Raw genomic sequence first — 20745 nt, 5'->3', positions numbered from 1 at the left:
CAAAACGAATGAGGAGATGCTTCAGTGTTGTGAAAAAGATTAACATGGAACAAATGAAATATTAGGTTTGATTTTTCCAAGTTCCCACAATTTCTGAAATCGCTATTTGTACTGGGCACTGGTGAGGCCGCACCTCGAATCCTGTGTTCAGTTTTGGGCCCCTCACCACAAGAAGGACATGGAGGTGCTGGAGCGTGTCCAGAGGAGGGCAACGAAGCTGGTGAAGGGTCTGGAGCACAAGTCTGATGAGGGGCGGCTGAGGGAACTGGGGGTGTTCAGCCTGGAGAAGAGGAGGCTGAGGGGAGACCTCATCGCGCTCTACAACTACCTGGAAGGAGGTTGTAGTGAGGTGGGGGTTGGTCTCTTCTGCCAAGTAACAGCGATAGGACAAGAGGAAATGGCCTCACGTTGCGCCAGGGGAGGTTTAGATTGGACATTAGGAGAAATTTCTTTACTGAAAGAGTGGTCAGGCCTTGGAACAGGCTGCCCAGGGAAGTGGTGGAGTCACCATCCCTGGAGGTATTTAAAAGACGTGTAGATGAGGCGCTTAGGGACATGGTGTAGTGGGCATGGTGGTGTTGGGTTGAGGGTTGGACCCGATGATCTTAGAGGTCTTTTCCAACCTTTATGATTCTGTTTGCTTGTTCATCTTGTTAACTTTGAAACAACGGACACTTGAAGTAGCAGCATCGATATTCTAAGCTGTTCTCCACAGAAAGATGACTAGGAAGAGATACCTCAGTTGGAGTAATTTTCTCCTTTTTGAAGTTACATCCTGGTTTGTATTTCTCAGCTTTCAAATCCCATTTTCTTTGTTAAAAAGAAAATAATTCTCGGAGAACAATACTACTTTTCAGACACACAAGAATTACTCAGTGATAATAAAGCAGTTAAGCACCAGAGTACTAAAAAGCAGTGGCAGCAGGATCTTCGTAACCAAGCTTCATCGCCAAGTTCTACAGAATGGAAAAGCAGACTACAGACGTCACCAGCACCGCAGGTCTTTGACACGGCATTTTTTTAGCTACAGGTTAAGTCCCAAAGACTTTCAGGTCTTTGTAATCACCAAGCTTCAAGCTTTATTATTGTTTGACTAAGACATGTAAAGACTCAGTTAATTTATACTAACTTGCCACAAGGCTGAACAAGAATGTGCTATGATTAGGCTACCTATACTACTCCAAGACAACCCACTCATTTCCAGTGTGGATTTTATGAGGATTTTGGCAACCATGCTTAAGACTCAGAAGTACATTCATGCTTCCATAGCAGCTATTAAAAAACAAACAAAACAAACACACACACCCCACTCAAAAAACCCCACACAACTCAGGCAAGAACTTCTTCCCCACCCCTTAGTTCCGCAAGAGCTGAAAGGCTTTGTTCTTCAGCAAATAGGTTGGACAAAAGGCATCCTGCCAAAGAACCGTGACCAACTGCAATAGCAGTCACCACCTCATTTTCCTTTACACTCTGTAGAACCTGCCTTCTGCGTCTTGGTGTCACACTGACCAGGCGGAAACAAATACCTGGGATTTTTTTCTGCTTAGGCAAAGCAGTACAAGAACATTCCCTCTTCAAGCGCTTCAAATAAAGAGACGTCTTCCAGGAGGCTGTTTCCATCTCTGCAGCAGCACCTTTCTAAAACCTGCTCTGGTTGGCTGCTGCCAGCCAAGTGATCTGGGCTCTAGCCACCTTGTACTTAGTATTCTCACCAACAATCTTCTTTTTCTCCCTGAACTGTGGCTCAACCTTTTCCACAGGCTTTGAACATCAAACCCAGGCTGAAAACTTTAGTTCTTTATAAATCTTTATTTCATTAAGTGTTAAGGAACTCTCGATTGCTATGGCAGCCCACTGCAAAACAGCAACAATCTGATCAGAGTTCACCTGATGTGACACAGCAGCTATGACCGTCACAGTTTTCTTGAACACGCACGTTTTAGGTATCGGATTTCCTGAAACCACCCACAGATTATCAGGCAATATGCCTGCTTTTACAGCTCCAAACACTGCCAGGTAAGACTCCTCATTGGGATCTTCTGGTTCATCAACTGAGGAGTTCCTACTGCCCTTCTGTAAGTCTCATCTACGTGCTGAAAGCCACAGGCTGAAGTTGCCCCTGGAAGACCACAACCTTCAGGGGCACTATTGCATGACTGCATATACCTCCACATACCCCAACCAGAACTGGACAGATTCCATGATCCGCTGGAGCTCCCGAAGACAGCCAACAGCTCGGGAGGGGACTCCAGCTGAAGCTGCTGTTAGCCGCCTTTAACGCCAGATGTTAAAGACGGGCCTTCTACAATTGCGCCTGACGGTGAAGCACTGATCAGTCAAGAACGCCTGCCCTTGTTTTTCTGGCACATCAAGACAACTTTCACTTCTTGAGTGGATGTGCTCAAGATCACTGTGTCAGCTCCCTTTTCACCTGTGCAACTTTGTAACTGTTTACTAACCCTTAGTCAATCAACATAGTAGAACAACGTATGGCAAGGGGAAGTGCCTGTAATACCAGATGTTGTAAATGGTAGTTCTTAGCGTAATGACATCAGTGAAGACTGAAGTACTGCTATCAGACCATTAAACTACTCCAGATTTGGAACTCGCTGTACCTTCAACAACTTGTGTGCCTTCTTCAGCCAATTTTTAAAGAAATGCTTTAACTGCCTCAGCACAGATGAAACAAGCCCACTCTGAGACCACACAACCCATTCACAGGAGCATACGCAGATACTCTACAGTCTGGAAGAAGGACTGCGTACTTAAATGTATTTACAGCTTGATGCTACCGGATGGAAACTTAACATAGACAGTACAAAAGAAAAGTCCAAACTAAACTTTTTATACCTCCACATACCCCTTTTTAATATGTTATTTTGCACTGTGTACATGAAAACCAAAAATAAACAAAAGGAACTTTAGCCAAACTCCCCTTCCTCCTCCAGCTTTATTGATAGTTTAAAATTACATTTTCTATGTTCTAGGACTTCAATTGCTTTTACCATCTTACTTTAAAAACTGATTACAAGCAAATGAAACTCAGTTGTCCAAGTGATATAGTATACAAAAATAACATCTTGATTTCTGTGAAAATGCATTTATTTGCAACTCCTGAATAGCTCCAAATTGTATATGCTATGAGCACTGATGTCTGGGTTTCAGATTTACTTTGAAATATTTATTCAAAAGCTTCCCATTACGTTCTGTATCTCCAACATGAACATTCATTGACTGAATTACTGTTACTTTTAAGTTTATTCCTGATTTCTCTCTCTCTCTCTCGTGGCCATTAACAGGCATGTGCATCTTGTTTGTTTACTCCCACTCAGCTATATGCTCTAGGTAGGGCCTGATACAGATATTACTTGGTGTTAACAGCTACTGAGGTCAGACAATCCAAGGCCATTGTAATAAAATTAAAGTTATGAGGAAGTTTAGACACTTCCAGAATTTCTTTCCTCCTGCATAGGATCACTTCCATGTAACCCAGAGAGGGTTTGCTGGTCTGACTCAACTCTTCCCACTCATCAATCCCTATTCACCAGTGGCACGGAAAGGGGGTTCTTTAACAAAGCATTATACATAACACCTCTACCAAACTAAACATAAACATTTTTGTAGTTAAATGCAGAAAGTTGATTTTTCCACCCCTTTCCTCCTTTTACACGGCAAGTAAAGCTCACTGGCCTGGGAGTAGCCTCTATCTGCCAACCTTTGGCCAGTGAAGAGGATTCAGAGAAAAATAATACAACCATCAATCAGAAAAAGGAGGGGCGACAAAGGAAAATAATTAGGCTGTAGCTTCAATTGTGCATTCCCGTGCAAGGTGCCCTGACTCGCCGCAGCGATAGCAGTTGACTTCACTGGTCTTGCTGCAGTTGATGGCTACATGGCCAGTTTCACCACACCTGGAAAAAGCAAATGATTTTTTCAAAACCATCCAGAACAGTTACTTAGAAAAGCAATCCTATTCTGTCAAGTACATTATCTACTCAAATTTGATGCAACACTAGTTCTGCATTCAAGACTTCTGCTTCAGTGTTCCAGAATTCTTTGACGTGAGGCAAGTTTCTGTCTTCACCAGAGCCAGAGACTGTTCTCCAACTGATCAAATCACATTAATCACCGTATATGCCAAAACCACCGTACACCAAATACAGAAGTGGTTGGTTTTTTTTTTTAACTATGTGTCAGGTTTTGCCTGCTCTGATGCTTCTGTCTGCAGCTTAGCCTTGTTTTGAGAGTAGTTAGTTTTAACTCAAATGCACCATGTTCTCTCTCCTTCCTCCACAGAAGGGAACCCTGGTGAGGGCGAATACTGCACTAAGGAATGTGCTGTTTCTGGTATAGGCCTGCATTCAAAAACCAGACAGCGTTCTGAAGCTGGCGTTTCAAACTGACTTAACATCCGCTTCTATGTGCGGTTCCTATAACCAAGACAACGTAAGTACATTCCTGCTGGGGCTGGCTGTGCCAGTCAGACAATTTGTACAGCTGGAGTTTGTTAGTTCCAGCGTAAGATACAGGGTACCCAGCTCTAGCTTAAGTTTGTGCTATAGGCAAGTACTTCCTGCTACCTTCTGCAAAAAGATACAGCCCTTTCTCCTGTACAGCTTAAGTGATTTAACATCTGCGTTGTTCTGGCCATCTGGAGATGAGCATCAGTGAACCTATTACTTGACTCTGCTAACAGGTATTTAAGTCTTAGTACCGAACAACAGTAGATAACTGTTTAAAGAAACAAGCTACCTGGTCAAAGTTTAAGCTTCATTTCCTAACCAAAATTAGACACAGAATGAATCTATCACTTAAGGTCCATTTTGTAGTTGTCTCTTGTCAGTTCTTACCTATAGCATTTCACTTTGGTGCAGTCTTTTTGAATGTGTCCAAACTCTCCACAAGAATAGCACTTCTGCTCATCTGCATGGTCACAGTCACGAGCCAGATGGCCGGGTTTGCCACAGTTGTAGCAGCACTGCTCCCTCTCCCTCTTCGGCTCCTTGCAGTCCTTCGCAATATGGCCACCTCTACCGCAGTTATAGCAGGCTTCCACAATAAGAAAAACATACCAAACAAGACTATAAAACCTTGGTAAAGTGAGATGTAGCATGCTTCTAGTGAAGGACATGTACAGCTTGTTTCCAGTGAATTATGATCAATGTCCTTTATCCTTCTCTTCAACCACAGATCTCTGTCCATGTGATTGAAGAGATAGAATATTTAGTGATACTTACCATCCTCCTGAAGATCACAGTCCTTGGCAAGATGGCCAGACTCACCACAGCGGTAACAGATGTCCGGGAGAGATGAAGACATGAACTGGAAGCCTGCTTGAAATGGGTAACAGGAGAAAAAAGGCTTAAGGATTAAGTTAAGAATATTCTTAAGAGTTAAATCAAGGACACTGCCAGCTAAATTGACAAGTTAACTTCATTCTCAGAGGCCCCTGGCAAAATTGTTACGCAGAGGTAAGAACCAGCGAGATTACTAAGTTTGTGTCCCAACTTCTTCAGACTAACAAAGCCAGTTTTAACACACTATTCAGAACAGTCAGCTAAAGATCTTACTGTACAAATACTGAAAACCACAGCGGTCAATCACCTCTGCCACGGCTTCTCATCCCACGACCACGGCCAATTCCAGTAGGGCACTCCCGAGCCCAGTGGCCGGTACGTCCACACTTGAAGCACTCGTTGCTGCTCATGGCTGCAGATTACCTGCCTGAGAAAGACAGACATTTTTAGAACACCTTCCCTTCCCCCAACCAAAGGCTACATTAAAATAAAGAGATTTAGAGGTTTCCCACCCTCCTGGCAAAGGCAATGAAAACCAAGCAGGGCTTCTGGCTAACTCAATACTTTCTTGTACAATATTAAAACCACTGCAGGAGATAAAAGTTTGTCTCTGCTTTGCTTGGAGTAAGGCAGCTTTGAACAGCCAAAGACACAGTGTACTATGTACCTTTTCCTCTAATTAGCTTTTGTAGCCAGTCTTGGCTTCAAAAACTTAGAAAATGCTTAGGAGTGGGGAAAAAGAAGTAGACCCCTTTAACTATTGTCTTACCAGCCTTACTGTGTTCTCTCTTTCAGTAACGCACCTTCTTCCTTATTCCTCAGAGTTAAACTCAAAAGCCAGCTACTTATCTCCACAAATTATTTCTTCCTGGCAACTGTTACACTTTCTCTTGAAGTGTCTGGCTGGCAGCTACTACATTTATTGACTGATCAAGCTTCATTCTGGAAGCCAACTGTAAGAATACGCAGCCCTAGGCCTAAAGCCTTAAAGAGCGTATTAGCTTAACATTTGAAGACTTAAGTTCTTTTATGACCTAAATAGCAGTTAAACTCTGAGAAACAAGAATTACAACTTCAATATAGTAACCTATAGCTCAGGATGCACACTTTGCTCCAGATTTACATGCAAGATAATGTTTAAGACATCTGGCTTCCCTAAAAGACCCCAGACACTTGCCAGATATGTAGAAGGCTAACTTGGAAAACATCCTTAGAATGCTATGGAAACATCAGATAGGCATGCCTGTCAGAGACAATATAAACCACTTCTTTTGCCCATATTGGGGAACAGAGGTATGCGTTTCATTGAGCAGGAAAGTCAGTCTGCTGCACGCCACTGAAGCAGTGGTTAGGATGGGGTAGGTTAAACAGACTGCGGTCACAGTACTGTAACTCCCCTAAGCTGTAAAAGAGTTACACAAGACTTCTAGAACTAGAAATAAAAGAACAAGGAAGTTAAACATTTAAATCGGAGTTTTTTTAAAAGTGTGCTTGAAGACAAGTTTAAAGTACACTAATTTAAAAATATGCATGTCAAACTTTGTTTTGATGAAGTCTTCTTAAGTTTAAATACTTCACATGCTCTCTCCCAATTCATTACTCTTAACCCAACAGAAGTAGAATCATTGTCTGGTATGTTTGGTCAGTTTACCTGATCCCCCATCAAGATAATCTTCCTGTAACCCTACAGTTTATTTATGTAACAGAATGCTTCCCTCCCCTCCAAACCATCCAGCATTCCAGATTACCAGGAACGTTCATGAGTTGTGTCTTGAAGAAAGCCACTACAGAAGCAGCAAGAACCACACATGACCTCAAGAAGGAACCAGAATTAGCATCCTGACATTTAGCTCTTAAATGGAGAGCATATATCTAAACATGAATTTTTATTTAGAGTTATTTTTGAAGTACTCCAATGTTGAACAAATTTACTGTGGCTTTTTAGCCACTCCTCCCTCAAAACAGTTCCTCTCTCTCCTATCATCTTCAGCATAGAAGTGACCATCCATCCTTCCAACCACAGCAGAGGCCTGAGAATTCAAAGTACAAGAGATAAGAACTTTAGTATGTTACTTCTGTAATCCTGCATCTACCTTCCAGCTGGATCAGATGAGGGTATTTGCTCTTAAAATGAAATTCTGCAACAAAAGGATGCAAGAAGATCTTAAACAGATGTCAGTAAGAATAAAATAACTGGTTATCTGAGCACTTCAGAGATATACTTGGATTTTACACATAACCCAGCCTTCTCTGCTTCCTCTCAGTGTTCAAGATTTCAGACTATCTTATTAGGACACCCAAGGGTGAAGAGCTGCCTACTACAGTGGCAGCAGCTGGCACTCACTGTGCTATTGTTTATGCCTGTTTTCATAGCAACCATGTTGACACTGCAGAACAGGAAAAACACAAGCAAAGCCAACTGCAGGAGCTGGGCTCAGGCACAATAGCTGATGCTGCTTTTGATTTCAAGAGGGACAAGATGGGGTCTCTGAATTATATACCAAGATACATTCTTCACTCAGCTAGCAATTCTCTTAAGACCTGTTGAAGAGAGCAAAATAGTATGCCAACATCTGTAACAGAACCACAATACATCTTTACAGATACTAACAACTACAAGCCTTTCATCCCAAACCATGAACTTGAGACTACAGCATGAAGTGACAGGATTGAATATTGCCACCAGTTACCCATACGATGAACCTAACATAACCAGTTAGGTTAACATATGGTAAACCACAAATGTTTAATAGGTGACCTAGGCCTGCTTTAGATGCACAGTGGAAAAGTTTTTATACTAAGATTAATCTGTCAGCCTATATCTAGTCTGTCAACCTGCCAGTCAGGGTCAGAATCTGCGTGGTGGACAAAAGCTCACTACTCACTGCCCCAAAGGAATCTGAAAAGAGAAGTTTTACATCCGATTCAAAGTTGCTTCCTTTTTAACTGCTCCTTCAAGAGGAAAACCTGAAGTTTCTTTTCCTCTGTTATATAGCAAATTAGCAAAGTAAGATTACGCAAACTGTGTAAGAAATCTGAAGTCAAACAACGGCCTCCGCACAACTAACCTTCAAGACAATTTGAGAAATTAATTTAAAAGCCTTTATCTTCAGAGGCCCCCTTTTCCTCTGAACTCAGAGATATTTGAAGGTTACAGCTGCCACAGAAGTATGATTACAAACCATGCTGCTCCATCTTCAGATACCTGAAGTATACGAGAGTACCAAACAGTTTGCCTGGAGTTTCTCTTCACCAGTATTTTAATGTTCAACTTTTGCATTCTTCCTGTAAAGGATCTGAAACTGAATACAAGTTCACCAGCTAGAGGTGGATGCAGCTGACACTCGTTTTACTTACCCCACATTCTAAGAAGCCTTACACAAGACAAAATTCCCCACCGGTATAAACTGTTCAAAAACCAATATAAGGATTTAACTTTCAGGTAAAGCCAACAGCCACCTTTAAGGGGCAATATCCAGAAAAGTCTGGTTCAGAAGACAAGTCCTTAAATGGATAGTCTCCAAGCAGTTTGGACACCATTGCATTTTTCAGTTACTTCCAAGAGAAAAAAATGAGTACAGTAAAAACCACCCAAGTTCAAATTCTCCTCTATTAGTCAATACTCCTCCATTTTGTCATCACAGGCAAGTTTCCAGTAGTTCCTTTTATCTGTCAAGGCCACCTTAAGTAAGCCTTCTGCAAGAAGGCTACTGTTTAAGTCGTCTTGGAAAGTTTTCACTCAGTCACATCTATCAGTGTTTTCTGCAGCTCAAATGTGTTATACAAAGCAGCGTGCCACCCCCCCGGCCTTTACATCCCAGAACTAGATTTCTACCTCACCAGGACAGGTAAAGTAATAATGGAAAACAAATTAGAACTATGGCCTCATCTAGCATTTCTGAGCCAGATCAAATTCTACAAGGTACTAAGTCACTGCCTCATAGACTACATTCCAAACTTTTGAAGAAATACAGGTCTAGTTGCCCCAAACCTTACCTTTCTGCTAAAGGCAGATGGTAGTCATTTACCTGACCTCCTTCTACAGAGCTCCATAACTGTAGTTTGAAGCTGAAATAAGTCACCTTGTGGCTATTCAGCAAAACATTATTAAGAATGAATTTTAGACTTTGTTCTGTATGATCGCCCTACTGCTAAAGGTCATGGGCTGAGAACAGCACAAAGATCCAAGTGAGAACCACCACACTGGTTTCCTAGGTCAGGTTTGAAACTTCTGAGTGCAACTTTAGCACCAAACTTCAAAGTGACAAAGTTTCTTTGCGACTCTTCAAACTTTGAAGTGGAAGATCATGTCTTTCTGTGGCTTTACAGTTAATACACATTCAAAACTTTTAAAACAGGAGAGGTGCTATTAGCCTCCAGTCTTCACACACAAGATTCAACAATATCCAAGTCTGTTTTAGTAGTCCATCCAGACCTGATGATGGGAAGAACTACCACTAAGCTCCACTGCAATGCTCCTTATTTTATGGCTTTTAGTCTGGATGTCCTCTGAGGAAGAAGTTTGTTTTAGCAAACAAAAGTAAAACTAACTTGGGCTCCTCATAGTAGAAAGGAACCTGAACTTCACCTCTAAGATTACCCACGCTTCTTCTGGATACTAACAGTTCCTTAGAATTCAACAGCCCAATATAACAGGGGCAATTATCTTCATTATACTTACCAGGTGCTTCTTTTGATCTACAAGTATCACCTCCATTTGATATTAATAGGACTTCACTCCTTCAAAGGACGGACTAGGTAAAAACCACTGCTAAAGCCAGCATTCTTAAGAGCTCTTTGGCAAGTCAGCTATATCAAAGAGGCAAACACTGAGAAATCAGCAGTTTCTTTCCAGGCTGTTGGTGACCAACCTACAATACCACACCTGGATTTGACAAGCCAGCCCAGAACCAGCCCAAACATGGTGAAACCCCTACGTAGTAGGAAGCATAGCTCTGCTTTCCTGTAAGATAAAGAAATGGAAAGGCAGAAAGGACTGCTAATGGAAGTGCTAGCATTTAGTTTAAGAAGAAAAGTCAAAGTACTACTCATTTAAAGAGAAATGCTACCCGTGAGGAGTTTTTATTTCCCCGAGAAGCATGTTTTGAGAATTCTTCAACACAGGACACATGACTGTCACCAAAGCTACTCAGTACTCAGCTGGTTGAATTTCCACATCTGTAACCTGAAAACGTGCTACAGAGAGAGTTAATGGTGTCTCCAGCTTTTGTTCTCACTAGAAAAGATACAAAATTAAGTATTCTGACCACCAGGTAACAATACCCCAATTCTGAAATGAAGTAGTTTGAAACTTCAAGAAAACCTGCAGAAGTGGAAAGCCAAGCCCTGTGCTCCATGTGGGTCCCCTCAATACATTCTGCAACCACGCTGATCCAAGAATGCTGAACATTAACTAAAACTCAAGAACTCGGATCTCTACTGAGGGGCTAGAAGCCAGGTCAGAAAGACATTATGACTTCAACTAGACTAGTAATTCTCGGGTAGCTTTGTTGACACAAATTGGAAAGAGAGCAAAAGTTCATCAAAAAAGTGACTCTGTAGCACTTTCTGCCTATCCATACTAGTTAATACAGAGTGGGAGAAACTAGATTACCTACCAAATATTCCCATTCTACCACCTTCCCCTTTTATTTTTTGTTGCTATCTGTTGTACAAAGTTTTAAACTTAGAGAGAAGTAAACATCAGCAACATACGAACTTTTTAACATAGAATTCAGTCCGGACACTAACAAAGTCAGTTTAAAAAAATGGTAGGTTAAGCCTGTAACTTGCAAGGTTGTTGCACAGCCCTGGTGAACTCATTTAACCTCATCACTTTGAGGACAGATGCAGGATTGCCTCTCTCGGCAAGCTTGCGTCGAGGAAGAAAACATGGACTGGGCGACCCTAACGCTGTGTGACAATGGGATCTTATTAAGTGCTGAAACGAAAATGAAACCCGCTATTAAGTTTAATAATTCCTTATGACAACTCTGGATACTAAATGAGTAACAGCGGTTACTTGAGAACTACGTCTGACGGGAACTTAAATAAAAGGCTGCTCCAGTAGTCCGCGATCTGTAGATGTCACAGGCTGTTTTTCCTATCCATTTATAGGTCACATTTGGATTTGGAGCAGGCCACCATCCATGCCTGTGGTCGGAGACAAATAGTTGCAACACCTCGACCCTCTTGTCTCCGGCAGAGCCTCACACGTGGGGCGGCCACGTGGGGCGCCCAGGCCGCGGCCCCGCCGCCACCGCTCCGCCAGCCTCCCCCCTCAGCCACCGCAGAGAGGAGTTTAGCAGAGATTTAAAAAAAAAAAATTAAAAAGAAAAAGAAGAACAAACAATTTTATTTCAGCCACCTTCCACCCAGTCCCCGGTCTCACAAGATCTCCCTCTTCCCCAAACTTGCCGCAGCCGCTCACCACAGCGAAGTTAGTCACACTCCCCAAGCCGCGCATTAAGCCCGGACCGGGCGGTCTCCCCCTCCCCACACGGCCGGGCCGGCCCCGTGAAGCGTTGCCCCCAACTGCCACACCGCCCTCCGCCCCCGCGCCGCAGGCCTAGCCAGCAGGACACGTCGTCGCAGCCGCCGCCGGACCCCGGCCAACAGGCCGAGCGCCGCCACCGGCCCGCGGGCTCGGTAGGAGACGGCTCCCGGGTAGCGCCCGGCCTGACCGCGCGGACCAGGGCAACCCACCCTCGCCCCAGAGCCCCGGCCTCCCTTCCCCCAGAGCAGCGCAGGCTCCCTCAGCGCCTCCCGGAACCCGCCAGAGCCTGACTCACCCGCCGCCACCGCCCGCCCTCGCAGGGCCTGCGGCGCCCCACTGCCCCCTCAGCGCTCCCCATCCACCTCCCTCCGCTACCCCCCCGGACACCCGGGCCAGGAGATCGCGCCCGAGCCCGGGCGGGCCGGTCGGCGCCACTTTCCCGCGCACTAGGCCGGAGTGCGCCAGCGCCATCATCCCTCCGCGCTGCCTTCGCTCCCCACCCTCGGCCCCAGCAGCTCCTCTGGCCACCGAGGCCGACCCGGCAGTTACCTGCGGACCCCCGACCCCGCTGCGGCAGTAGCCCGCCCGGACGACAGTAGGCCCCGCTCGCCCCGGCTCTGCCCGCCTGCTCCCGGGTGCCTTCTGGCTGCGCCACACGCGGTTTGCACACGGCCCCGCGCGCTCTCCCCCTGGATCACCCCGCCCCTCCCTACTACTCTGCGCACGGCTCACTGGAGTCCGCCTCTCAGCCAATGGGCGCGAACCGCTTTTCCGGGTGGCCAATCGGAGTTGCAGACGGGGACACCCAACCATCGCAGTCGAAAGGTGGGAGGGGCCCGCCTACCGGGCCTCTCCGCTGGCCTGGCTGTCTGCTCCAGGGCGGGCGGTGCGGGGGGCGTCAGCGGCAGCGACGCGCTGGCTCCGGTGGGGCGTGGGGGCCGGCTGCTCCCAAGCGCTGCAGGACGGAGCGGCTCCTGTCGGGCTCTGCGGCACCTCCCTGCCCTTCGCGCTGTGACTCACCACCCAGGCAGCTCCGGCTTCCTCCCTGCGCCTTCCCCTCCCCCGTGCCGGGCGCTCTGCCGCCTCACGCGGGAGGGGTCGCCAGGCTGCCCGGTGTGCAGCGGCGCGCGGCAGCCGCGGAGGACGGCGCCGCGAAACGGCGTGTGGGAGCCGCCCTCTCTGCCCCCCTTCCCCCCCGCTCCGCCACCGGGGTTCAAATCCCGCGGTGGACAGGACCCGCGGGACGGCTGCTGCTGTGGGTTTGCCGCCTTGGGAGAAGCAGCTCGGCCCCACGCAAAATCAAACGGAACGGCGCGCCCCGCTACTGGCTGATCGGCGGGAGCTGCGCGGGGAGCTGCCCGCCCGCCTCTCCTCCCCGCCTTGCACGGCCCTGCCTGCTCCCGCGCAGCCTCCTCCATGTTAGTCCGAGGAGACGAGCTCGCCTGTCCCGCCTTCGCTCCCCGCGCCGAGCCGGGCAAGCCGCAGGCTCCTTAGCGGACGCCCCGCAGGTCCCTGGCGTCGGGTTTGCCTCTCGGTAACCCGCGTGTCTCCCCAGCGAGACTTGCATCGGACTTGCCGCCGTCCCCCGTGCCCTAGCAGCCTTCTTCACCCACCGACGCCGGGGCCTTCCCAGCCACCTTCCCGCTGCCCCGCCGGGGACACTGTGCGCGGCACCTGTGCCGCCGGTACCGCGCTAAAGCTCTCGGCACAGCCCGGCGGCGCTGTGTCGGCTGCCGGCACGGCGCTGAGGAGAAGGGGGCAGGGGGCCCGCGCTCACCGCCGGGCTGCGCCCCGCCCGCGGCGGCGGCCCCGTCTCCGTGCGCCAATGGCCCGGAGAAGCGGCAGCCATCTTGACGGGAGCGCTTGGCGCCCGTCCTGCCGGTAGCACTAGGAAATGGTGGACACGGGGATGGGTCAGGCTGGAGTTTGGTGGTGGCTGTCACGAAATAACCATCGATTTGTACCAGACTCCTGTAACTTCATTAGTGCTGATGAGGACATCAGTTAACAAGGCTTCTGATGTTTTCATATCTTACGGCCAAAAGACACAAGAAGGGAAACGTTTTCTGAATTGAACTACTGAACAAAATTTACTCTCTTAGAATCTGCGTCTTACACAAATCTTATAAATAATATTACTACTTAGTTTAGTATTCACTTATGAGGATTTTTACATAAAACTTCTCCCTTTTGCCTAGGAACTTTGTAAATGAATTCGCGACTAAGTATTGCACCAAAACCACTTCTGTAGGAATGTCCTAGGAAGTACAATACACCGGCAGTATCCACGATTACTCTGTTCATTTGGTCATCATCATTTTGTTTAAAATTCCACCATTTCAACATTGTGTTGAAATGTCTTTCCCTTCCTGTCCGTCGGTTACAAGAGCCAGAAAGCCCCACCGGGCCCTGGGACTCGGGAGTAAAATGTCGGTGCGAGGCTGATCATGGAGACACTTTGGCTTGACCTTTCCTCAACCTGTAAATCTAATATTATAGCACTATAGTTAGGTTTCTTTTATTAGAATATGAGTAACAACGTATGTCTTTTCCTCCGTGTTGTGAAGTGCAGTTCATTTAAGATGGACTTGACTTGGGTTTATTTGTATTTTGTGTGCTGTATTTGCATGTCTGTGTTGTGTGTTTTATAACATGCCATATTTTCTACAGAACTAAACCAGGCTGGATTGCATCAGCATCGAGGTTTGGAAAGGGGACGAGCCTTTCAGGCCTATCTCTGCACGTTACACTATAGTGTCTTACTAAAACTTTTGCCAACTCTCATTCTGGTATTTGTTTTACAGCAATGTAAAAACATCAACATTGCCAACAAGCTTTGAACTCGTAATACCATTTCTTCCCATTAATTACTTTTTTCATCTCTACTGTCATAGTTCAGCATAATTTTCATGGCCTTTGGTTGCCTCGGATATATTACAATCCTGTTCACAAATAGTCATACTTTTAGTTTTAATTACTAATATTTTCAGGTGATAAAGGGAAGAAAAATAATATGTGTTGCTAAGGAAGTGCTCAGAGCTTCTAAATCACGAGTGTGTGCCTACACTGCATTAAAAAAACCCAGCCAAACAACAGATCCATGTCACTAAGAAAGAATGCAGAGAGAAAATCATATATCCTCAAATTTTTCATCAAATCTTTACTTTTTTTAAAGTACTAGAACCTGGCTTCTGTTTGAGTCTTTGTAACAGGAATTTCAGACTGACAAAACAATGTAATACAACTCTCTAAACTTTTCCTTGTGTTTTGCTGGTTGTACTTCTGGTACTGTCCATGAGGCTAGGAAAATCCAAGCTTAATCTTGGTGGCAATCTGTAGACTTACTGTCATAGAAAGTTTTTGTGACTGATACAGCTAGTAAATTCCCCTGAAAAAATCAAAACTGTTTGTTTGAAGGAACTTAAAATCATATCCTGGACTCTCCCTTAGTTGAAATGGAAATAGGGTGCAACTGTGAGTGAAAAGGCATTACTCAAGAAGTGTTACTGCTGGTGACAAATCAATTATTCTCTCTAAGTGTACTGCCTCAAATACAGTTCCAGTGTTCTTATAATAGAGGATATTTTTAGCTATGTTTCATTATAATGGATGAAATTTTCCCCCAGCAGATAATAAGAGAGTCTTCTAACAGCATTTGGTTTGTGTACTTACCTCAAGAATTAATTTGGCTTGTATCTTAATAAAGCTTGCAATTCTTGTTTTGCAGGTTTCACTTTGATATTTAGGCAAAGGATAGTCTTGCAGTTAAAGAACAAAAGCGAGAGGCATGACATCTGTTCCTGGCTCAGTTAGTACTTCCTATAGAAAACAAAGTAGAAAATAAGGTAGAAGTACAAAGTCTTTAAATTTCTTATGCGCAAGGAAAAGATAATTTTATGTCAGTTCCAGACTTCTCCGTTGTGTTAGCTCTGCCCCAAAAGTTCCAAGCCTCAAGAAAAATTTATGAAGAACAGTGCTCAAAGGAGCTCAAGTACAGTAATAGTTGAAGGTAATCTATTGTTTCAGCAATATATCTTCCTAATGCAGACAGTTCTTAGAAGTGTTGGATAAAGAGCCAAATCATTTTAAGACCAAATAAAACAACAAATCACATTTTGCAACCAATGTTCTTGCATTGTTTTCCTCTGAGTGGTTAGACATGTGGGTAGAAAACTGTTTTAGTTGTTGGGCAATTGTCATTCTCAGCACATATTTTTATTGTTAAAGTAAATCTTACTTCATTTTGTATGTGGGATTCTTCAAAACCAAGGAGACCTAAAATAATCGCTATGGATTGTAAATATGCAAAAGAGAAACTGCTTTTGGAGTATGGTTTAGTTGACTTGTCAGCAGCAGTTTCAGAACAAGTGGTAGCCGTCGCCCATTCCTTCCCCCATCCCCAACCATTCCTTTCCCCCGACAGGAGGCCATAGCAGAGCAGGGGTACACACCCATCTTTGCACAGTTCTGCCCCGGAATGCTTTGCCCTAGCCTTGCGCTAAATTTAATTCCAATGGTATAAGAATAACAAAGGGGGAAAGTATTTGTTTTTAATGATCGGCAAGTGACAATATCCCTTTAAGATCAATAGAGTCCTTGTGACATTCTGTATTACAGTGTTGCGTAAAAGAAGCGTATTTTACCTGGTCTAAGCCCAGTGGGTCAGCAACGTCCAACAAGATTACTTCTGCAAAAAGAGAATCGCCTGTTGCTGAAAGAAATAAAGTGAGTCTTTAGTTAGCTCTGTATATTTATTTCTTTAAAAAAGTCATGGTCAGCTGTTTTGGAAGGAGGCTGGATAAAAAGTGAAATCAGCTGGTGTATTGAGAAAGGAAAGACTGACTCTGGTTAATACTTGTCCATATAAATGACAGTTCAGGAAGCTTCAGTGGTGATCTTAAGAGACTTTTGCAATATAGAAGGCATAATCCCCTGGATGATGCAACAGATAACAGGAAAGACCTGCCTGCTTCTTTTATAAAATATTCATATTTATATTCAAACTTCATGGCTGAATTATTTCATAGGCTCATATATCCATTTTTTTGGAGAGTATGTCTATTCTAAATGAGCTACATACAGTCTTCTAGGGTAAAATTATTCTGGTTGAAGAGAAGCAATCACACTGAACGATTCCAGATGCTTAGTTCATTTTGATTTATTATAATTAGCTGATGAGATTTCAAAGAATTACTTATTTAATGTATATAATAATACAAGAATGATTAGTTAGCTCATGACTGTTGCACAGATATCCACATTTAGAGTCGGGCAAAAAGAACTTTATTTGCTAACGAAGGGGTCCAGCTACACAATCATCCTCTATTTCTCTAAAGAGAATAAAACCCTTAGATATGTCTGAAAAACTACTATACCTTCTCTAAATATTTTGTAGACATATATAAATATATGCAGCAATGCATATATTATTTGGCAGGGACCAGTGAGGGCCATCTGCTCCCCAGGGGGCGAGGAGCCAGGAACCAAACATGGTACCAAGGTGGCAGGGCCCAGCCCCACAGCACCCAGGCAGGGCAAGCCCAGGGGTGGCAGCTGGGGTCAGCCAGGACTCCGGGTCATCAGACAAGCTCATAATGAGGAGGCAGGTCTGAGGTGATGCCAGGAAGTCAATTTGCAGATCAGGGTCAGGTCTGGTGGCAGTAAACAGAGCAAGATGCAGTCTGGTGATGGCCAGGCAAGTCCATGGTGGCAAGGCAGGGCTGAGATCAAGGCAGGAGAGATCAAGGAGGTCCATGGCCAGGCATAGACATGGCTGTTCTACAGCTGAACATGGAGCTGGGGACCAGCACCCCCATGGCATAACTCAGGCAGCGGCTAGGGCCCAGGGCTGAGATGGGCCCATGGGCAGAGTTGTGGGTGGAAGCACCAGGAAAAGCTGGTCAAAGCAATTAAAGTCTATCAGAACACTCATGGCCCTGACATTATTAAAAGTGCTTAGTGACTCTGCTGTGTCTTTAAGATTTAATGTATTTTTAAGTGAGTTACTCCATTGATTTTTCACCGATGATACAGGTGACTTCATTAGCCAGACGGGTTTTCTAAGTGTGCAACAAACTTTATAAATTACATGAAATCGGTTATTCAGAATGTCCTGTGGAATAAAAAGCTAGAGCTTACATGGTATGAAGGAGGGCAGAAGTCTTCAGGACTCAATTAGGGCAAATGCCTGAAGCAGCAGATTAGTGTCACATGAAAATGGGAAGATACAACTTGCATATGAAGGCACCATGAGGTCATATCCGACATAACCAATGGCCAGTGTACCGGACTGAGATTCAGTGAGAAAATGTCTCAATGAAGTCTCAAAGAGCACGTTCTTTAACACGGAAAAAACCCACCCAAACCTCTTTTTGCTGTTCTTCTCTTATTTTTAAAATAATCTGTTTTAAAAATAACCTGTTGGGTCCCAGCTGCTCAGTATATTTTAATATTTTGCGCTGTGTCCATCTTCAAGCTATCCTTTCCTTCTAACACACCGGCAGTTGTACCATTGAGCTAATTGTTACATCTGTTAAGCTGACTACAGTGTTAAAAATTACACTAATATTTGATGGTCTGTATGACACTTCAAAGAACTATATAGTGCATGATGGAGCAGTCCCTGCTGAAGGATGTCTGTAAGACTACACACATAAAAAAACGTGAAGAATAACCTATATAACCTGAAGTGTAAAGTAGCTTAGGCACTATACCAGATGTTCATGTGTACGCAGTCTTGGTGGAGTTCTGGTATCCCTCTAAAATGGGATTTCAACTAACGGGTCAGATTTTGTAGTGCTGCTGCTTCTATTTTTGTGCAGTGCCCTAAGGTTAAAAGGTTAGAATGTAAAACCATGGTCAAGAGGTACTCTTGATTGTACCAGGGAATGCACTGAAGCACACTGAAGTATATTATCAGCTGTCTGATCCTTGGGCATCTGCTGCAGTCAATCTGTAGACCTGGGTGCTTGCTTGCTTGCTTTCAAATGCTTTTCTCACTTTTCCCAGTGATTTACACAAGTGATTCCAAAATTTAAGTTTTGCTGACTAGGAACCAGTGACAGAAGATCTCTAGGTAGTGTTTTATTCCAAATACAACTAAAAATATTAATTATTAATTTAACATGATTGGACTATATGAGCCCGAGTCTTCCATGACATATATATCAGTTGAATGCTTGTGCAATTCTGTTTACTTCAGCAGGGTGCCTCCTGATCTGTGACTCCAGAGGAGTATCAGATCCAGTAGCTAAAACTTTTATTTGCTGGGCGATCGTACTGAACTGTGTAGCATGGATTGTGAAGTTTACATTTGAGATTCATAATCAACCCATCTTGTATCAGCATACGTTTGCTGTCAAGCAACTGTAACTGGACACCAGAATTTTACCTTGTTTAGAGGGCATCCCCACATGGCTTTGCCAGTTAACTCTGGGGAAGAAAGAGATTCTTAGGAAAAAAATAACGTACCAAGAGTGCAGTGGCAGCCTGGAGATATCCAGATGCTTGAACAGCTTTTTTAAGTTTTCAAGAGGCAACTGTAAGCAGAGAAAATAGACTGTTCTATCTTGACTTGACGGCAAGACAGCTAGAGCCTAGAAGAGAAGTACAAAAGCAAAGCTTTTTTGTCCTTTCACGCTCCCTCCTCTCCCCTGTATCGGGTTCCTAACCTAGTTTGGATGCAGCAATACTCAGCTTGGATCCAAAAATGAAATGAGCTCTTTATCTGTACTTGACTAGACTCCAAATGATTTCAGTAAGAGGAGGCTGAGTAAGGACTTGGCTGTAGGTGGATCAGAGACTTTGCAGTGTTCATTTATTAAATATATCCCATTTGGTGTCCTGTTTGCAGCCTGCCAAAGCAAAAGGGATTAAAACTTTTTTCCCCCCCTACATCTCATTACTGAAATAATGAGTAGAACTTTTTTTTCCCCTCTACATTGTTACTGGAATAATCTGTCAAGCAAGCAATTGAGTTGTTTCACCTAATCACAATCTTTGTCAAGAAAGATTTAGCAGCATGATAATTTAATGGAAAATATTATAGCCACATTCCTTTCAGACATAAATTCTATGTAGAAAGAGAGACATCTAATGGGAAAAAAAGTTTGTGTTAATATTACAGAGATTTATCTGCTTTGTTGTTTTTTCCACTGTGGTGTTTTACCTGAAGTAGTGCAGAGCATACATGAGAGCAAGCTAAGTGAAGTTATCCCATCTCTTATTGAAATGTGGATATAAAAATGACAGCATCCTTTCACCTTCATTAAGTATTAAGTAGAAGTACAAACATAATTATCACAAATACTCTTTGATAACCAAAAGATGATTAAAAAAGATGTTCACTTAAAGCTGTGCAAAGCAAGGTTAGGGGGTATGCCTGTCAGGAAGGAGCAGCGTGAATAAATCACGGTCAAGGCAGAAATTATCTAAAAAATGTAAACATTATCTAAACAACAAAAAGATAACTGAATTCCATCGTAATTTCAACCAACCAACAAATGAAAACAATCAGCTCTACCAACAGAGATGACAAACAGTTCTGTAGTTCCTAGAATATTTTTATGTGCTAAAAATAGGCATGTCTCACTTTAATTGCATGAGAAACTACAAGCTGAGGATGAGTAAAAGGTCATTAAAAGGTGCTTGGCTTGAAGGTAGAAAAAAGCATCAGAGCAGACATATCAGAATTAAAAGTTATGATAAAGATGTGGATGTTAGATATTCTGCAGGGCTGAGTTAATAGAGTTGCTTTAATTACGTCATAAGCTAGAAGTTAGAGCACTAATACAGGTGAGGCAATGTTAAAGGTTAAAAAAAACCCAGATACTGTGGGTTCACCAGGAGTGCAAACATAGGGTGTTTGGAATTGTAAAGGTGAAGATTCACTTACTCTTGTAAGTCATCCTGACTTCCACTTTTTTCATGTCAACATATGAATTAGATAGA

At 44.1% G+C, this 20745-nt stretch overlaps 1 protein-coding gene across 7 annotated transcripts; it reads right to left on the bottom strand.

Moving 5' to 3' along the window:
• Positions 1-2934: 2934 nt before the first annotated feature.
• Positions 2935-12515, bottom strand: CNBP (CCHC-type zinc finger nucleic acid binding protein). 7 transcript variants are annotated; one of them, XM_075159396.1, is made up of 6 exons: positions 12346-12477; positions 11323-11453; positions 5608-5727; positions 5241-5336; positions 4854-5052; positions 2935-3914 (listed from the first exon to the last, which is right to left on the bottom strand). In XM_075159396.1, exons 3-6 carry the CDS (start codon positions 5708-5710, stop codon positions 3797-3799), a joined length of 516 nt encoding a protein of 171 aa, XP_075015497.1. In that variant the 5' UTR covers positions 5711-5727; positions 11323-11453; positions 12346-12477; the 3' UTR covers positions 2935-3796. The 7 variants fall into 7 exon arrangements, with proteins under 7 accessions (XP_075015497.1, XP_075015495.1, XP_075015500.1 ...); XM_075159394.1 differs by having other exon boundaries at positions 4854-5056; positions 5242-5336; positions 12346-12468; XM_075159399.1 differs by having other exon boundaries at positions 5241-5333; positions 12346-12464.
• Positions 12516-20745: the final 8230 nt, after the last annotated feature.

Source organism: Calonectris borealis, chromosome 10, assembly GCF_964195595.1.
Source record: "Calonectris borealis chromosome 10, bCalBor7.hap1.2, whole genome shotgun sequence".
NCBI classification, from domain to species: domain Eukaryota; kingdom Metazoa; phylum Chordata; class Aves; order Procellariiformes; family Procellariidae; genus Calonectris; species Calonectris borealis.
This window is presented reverse-complemented; position numbering and strand designations above follow the sequence as displayed.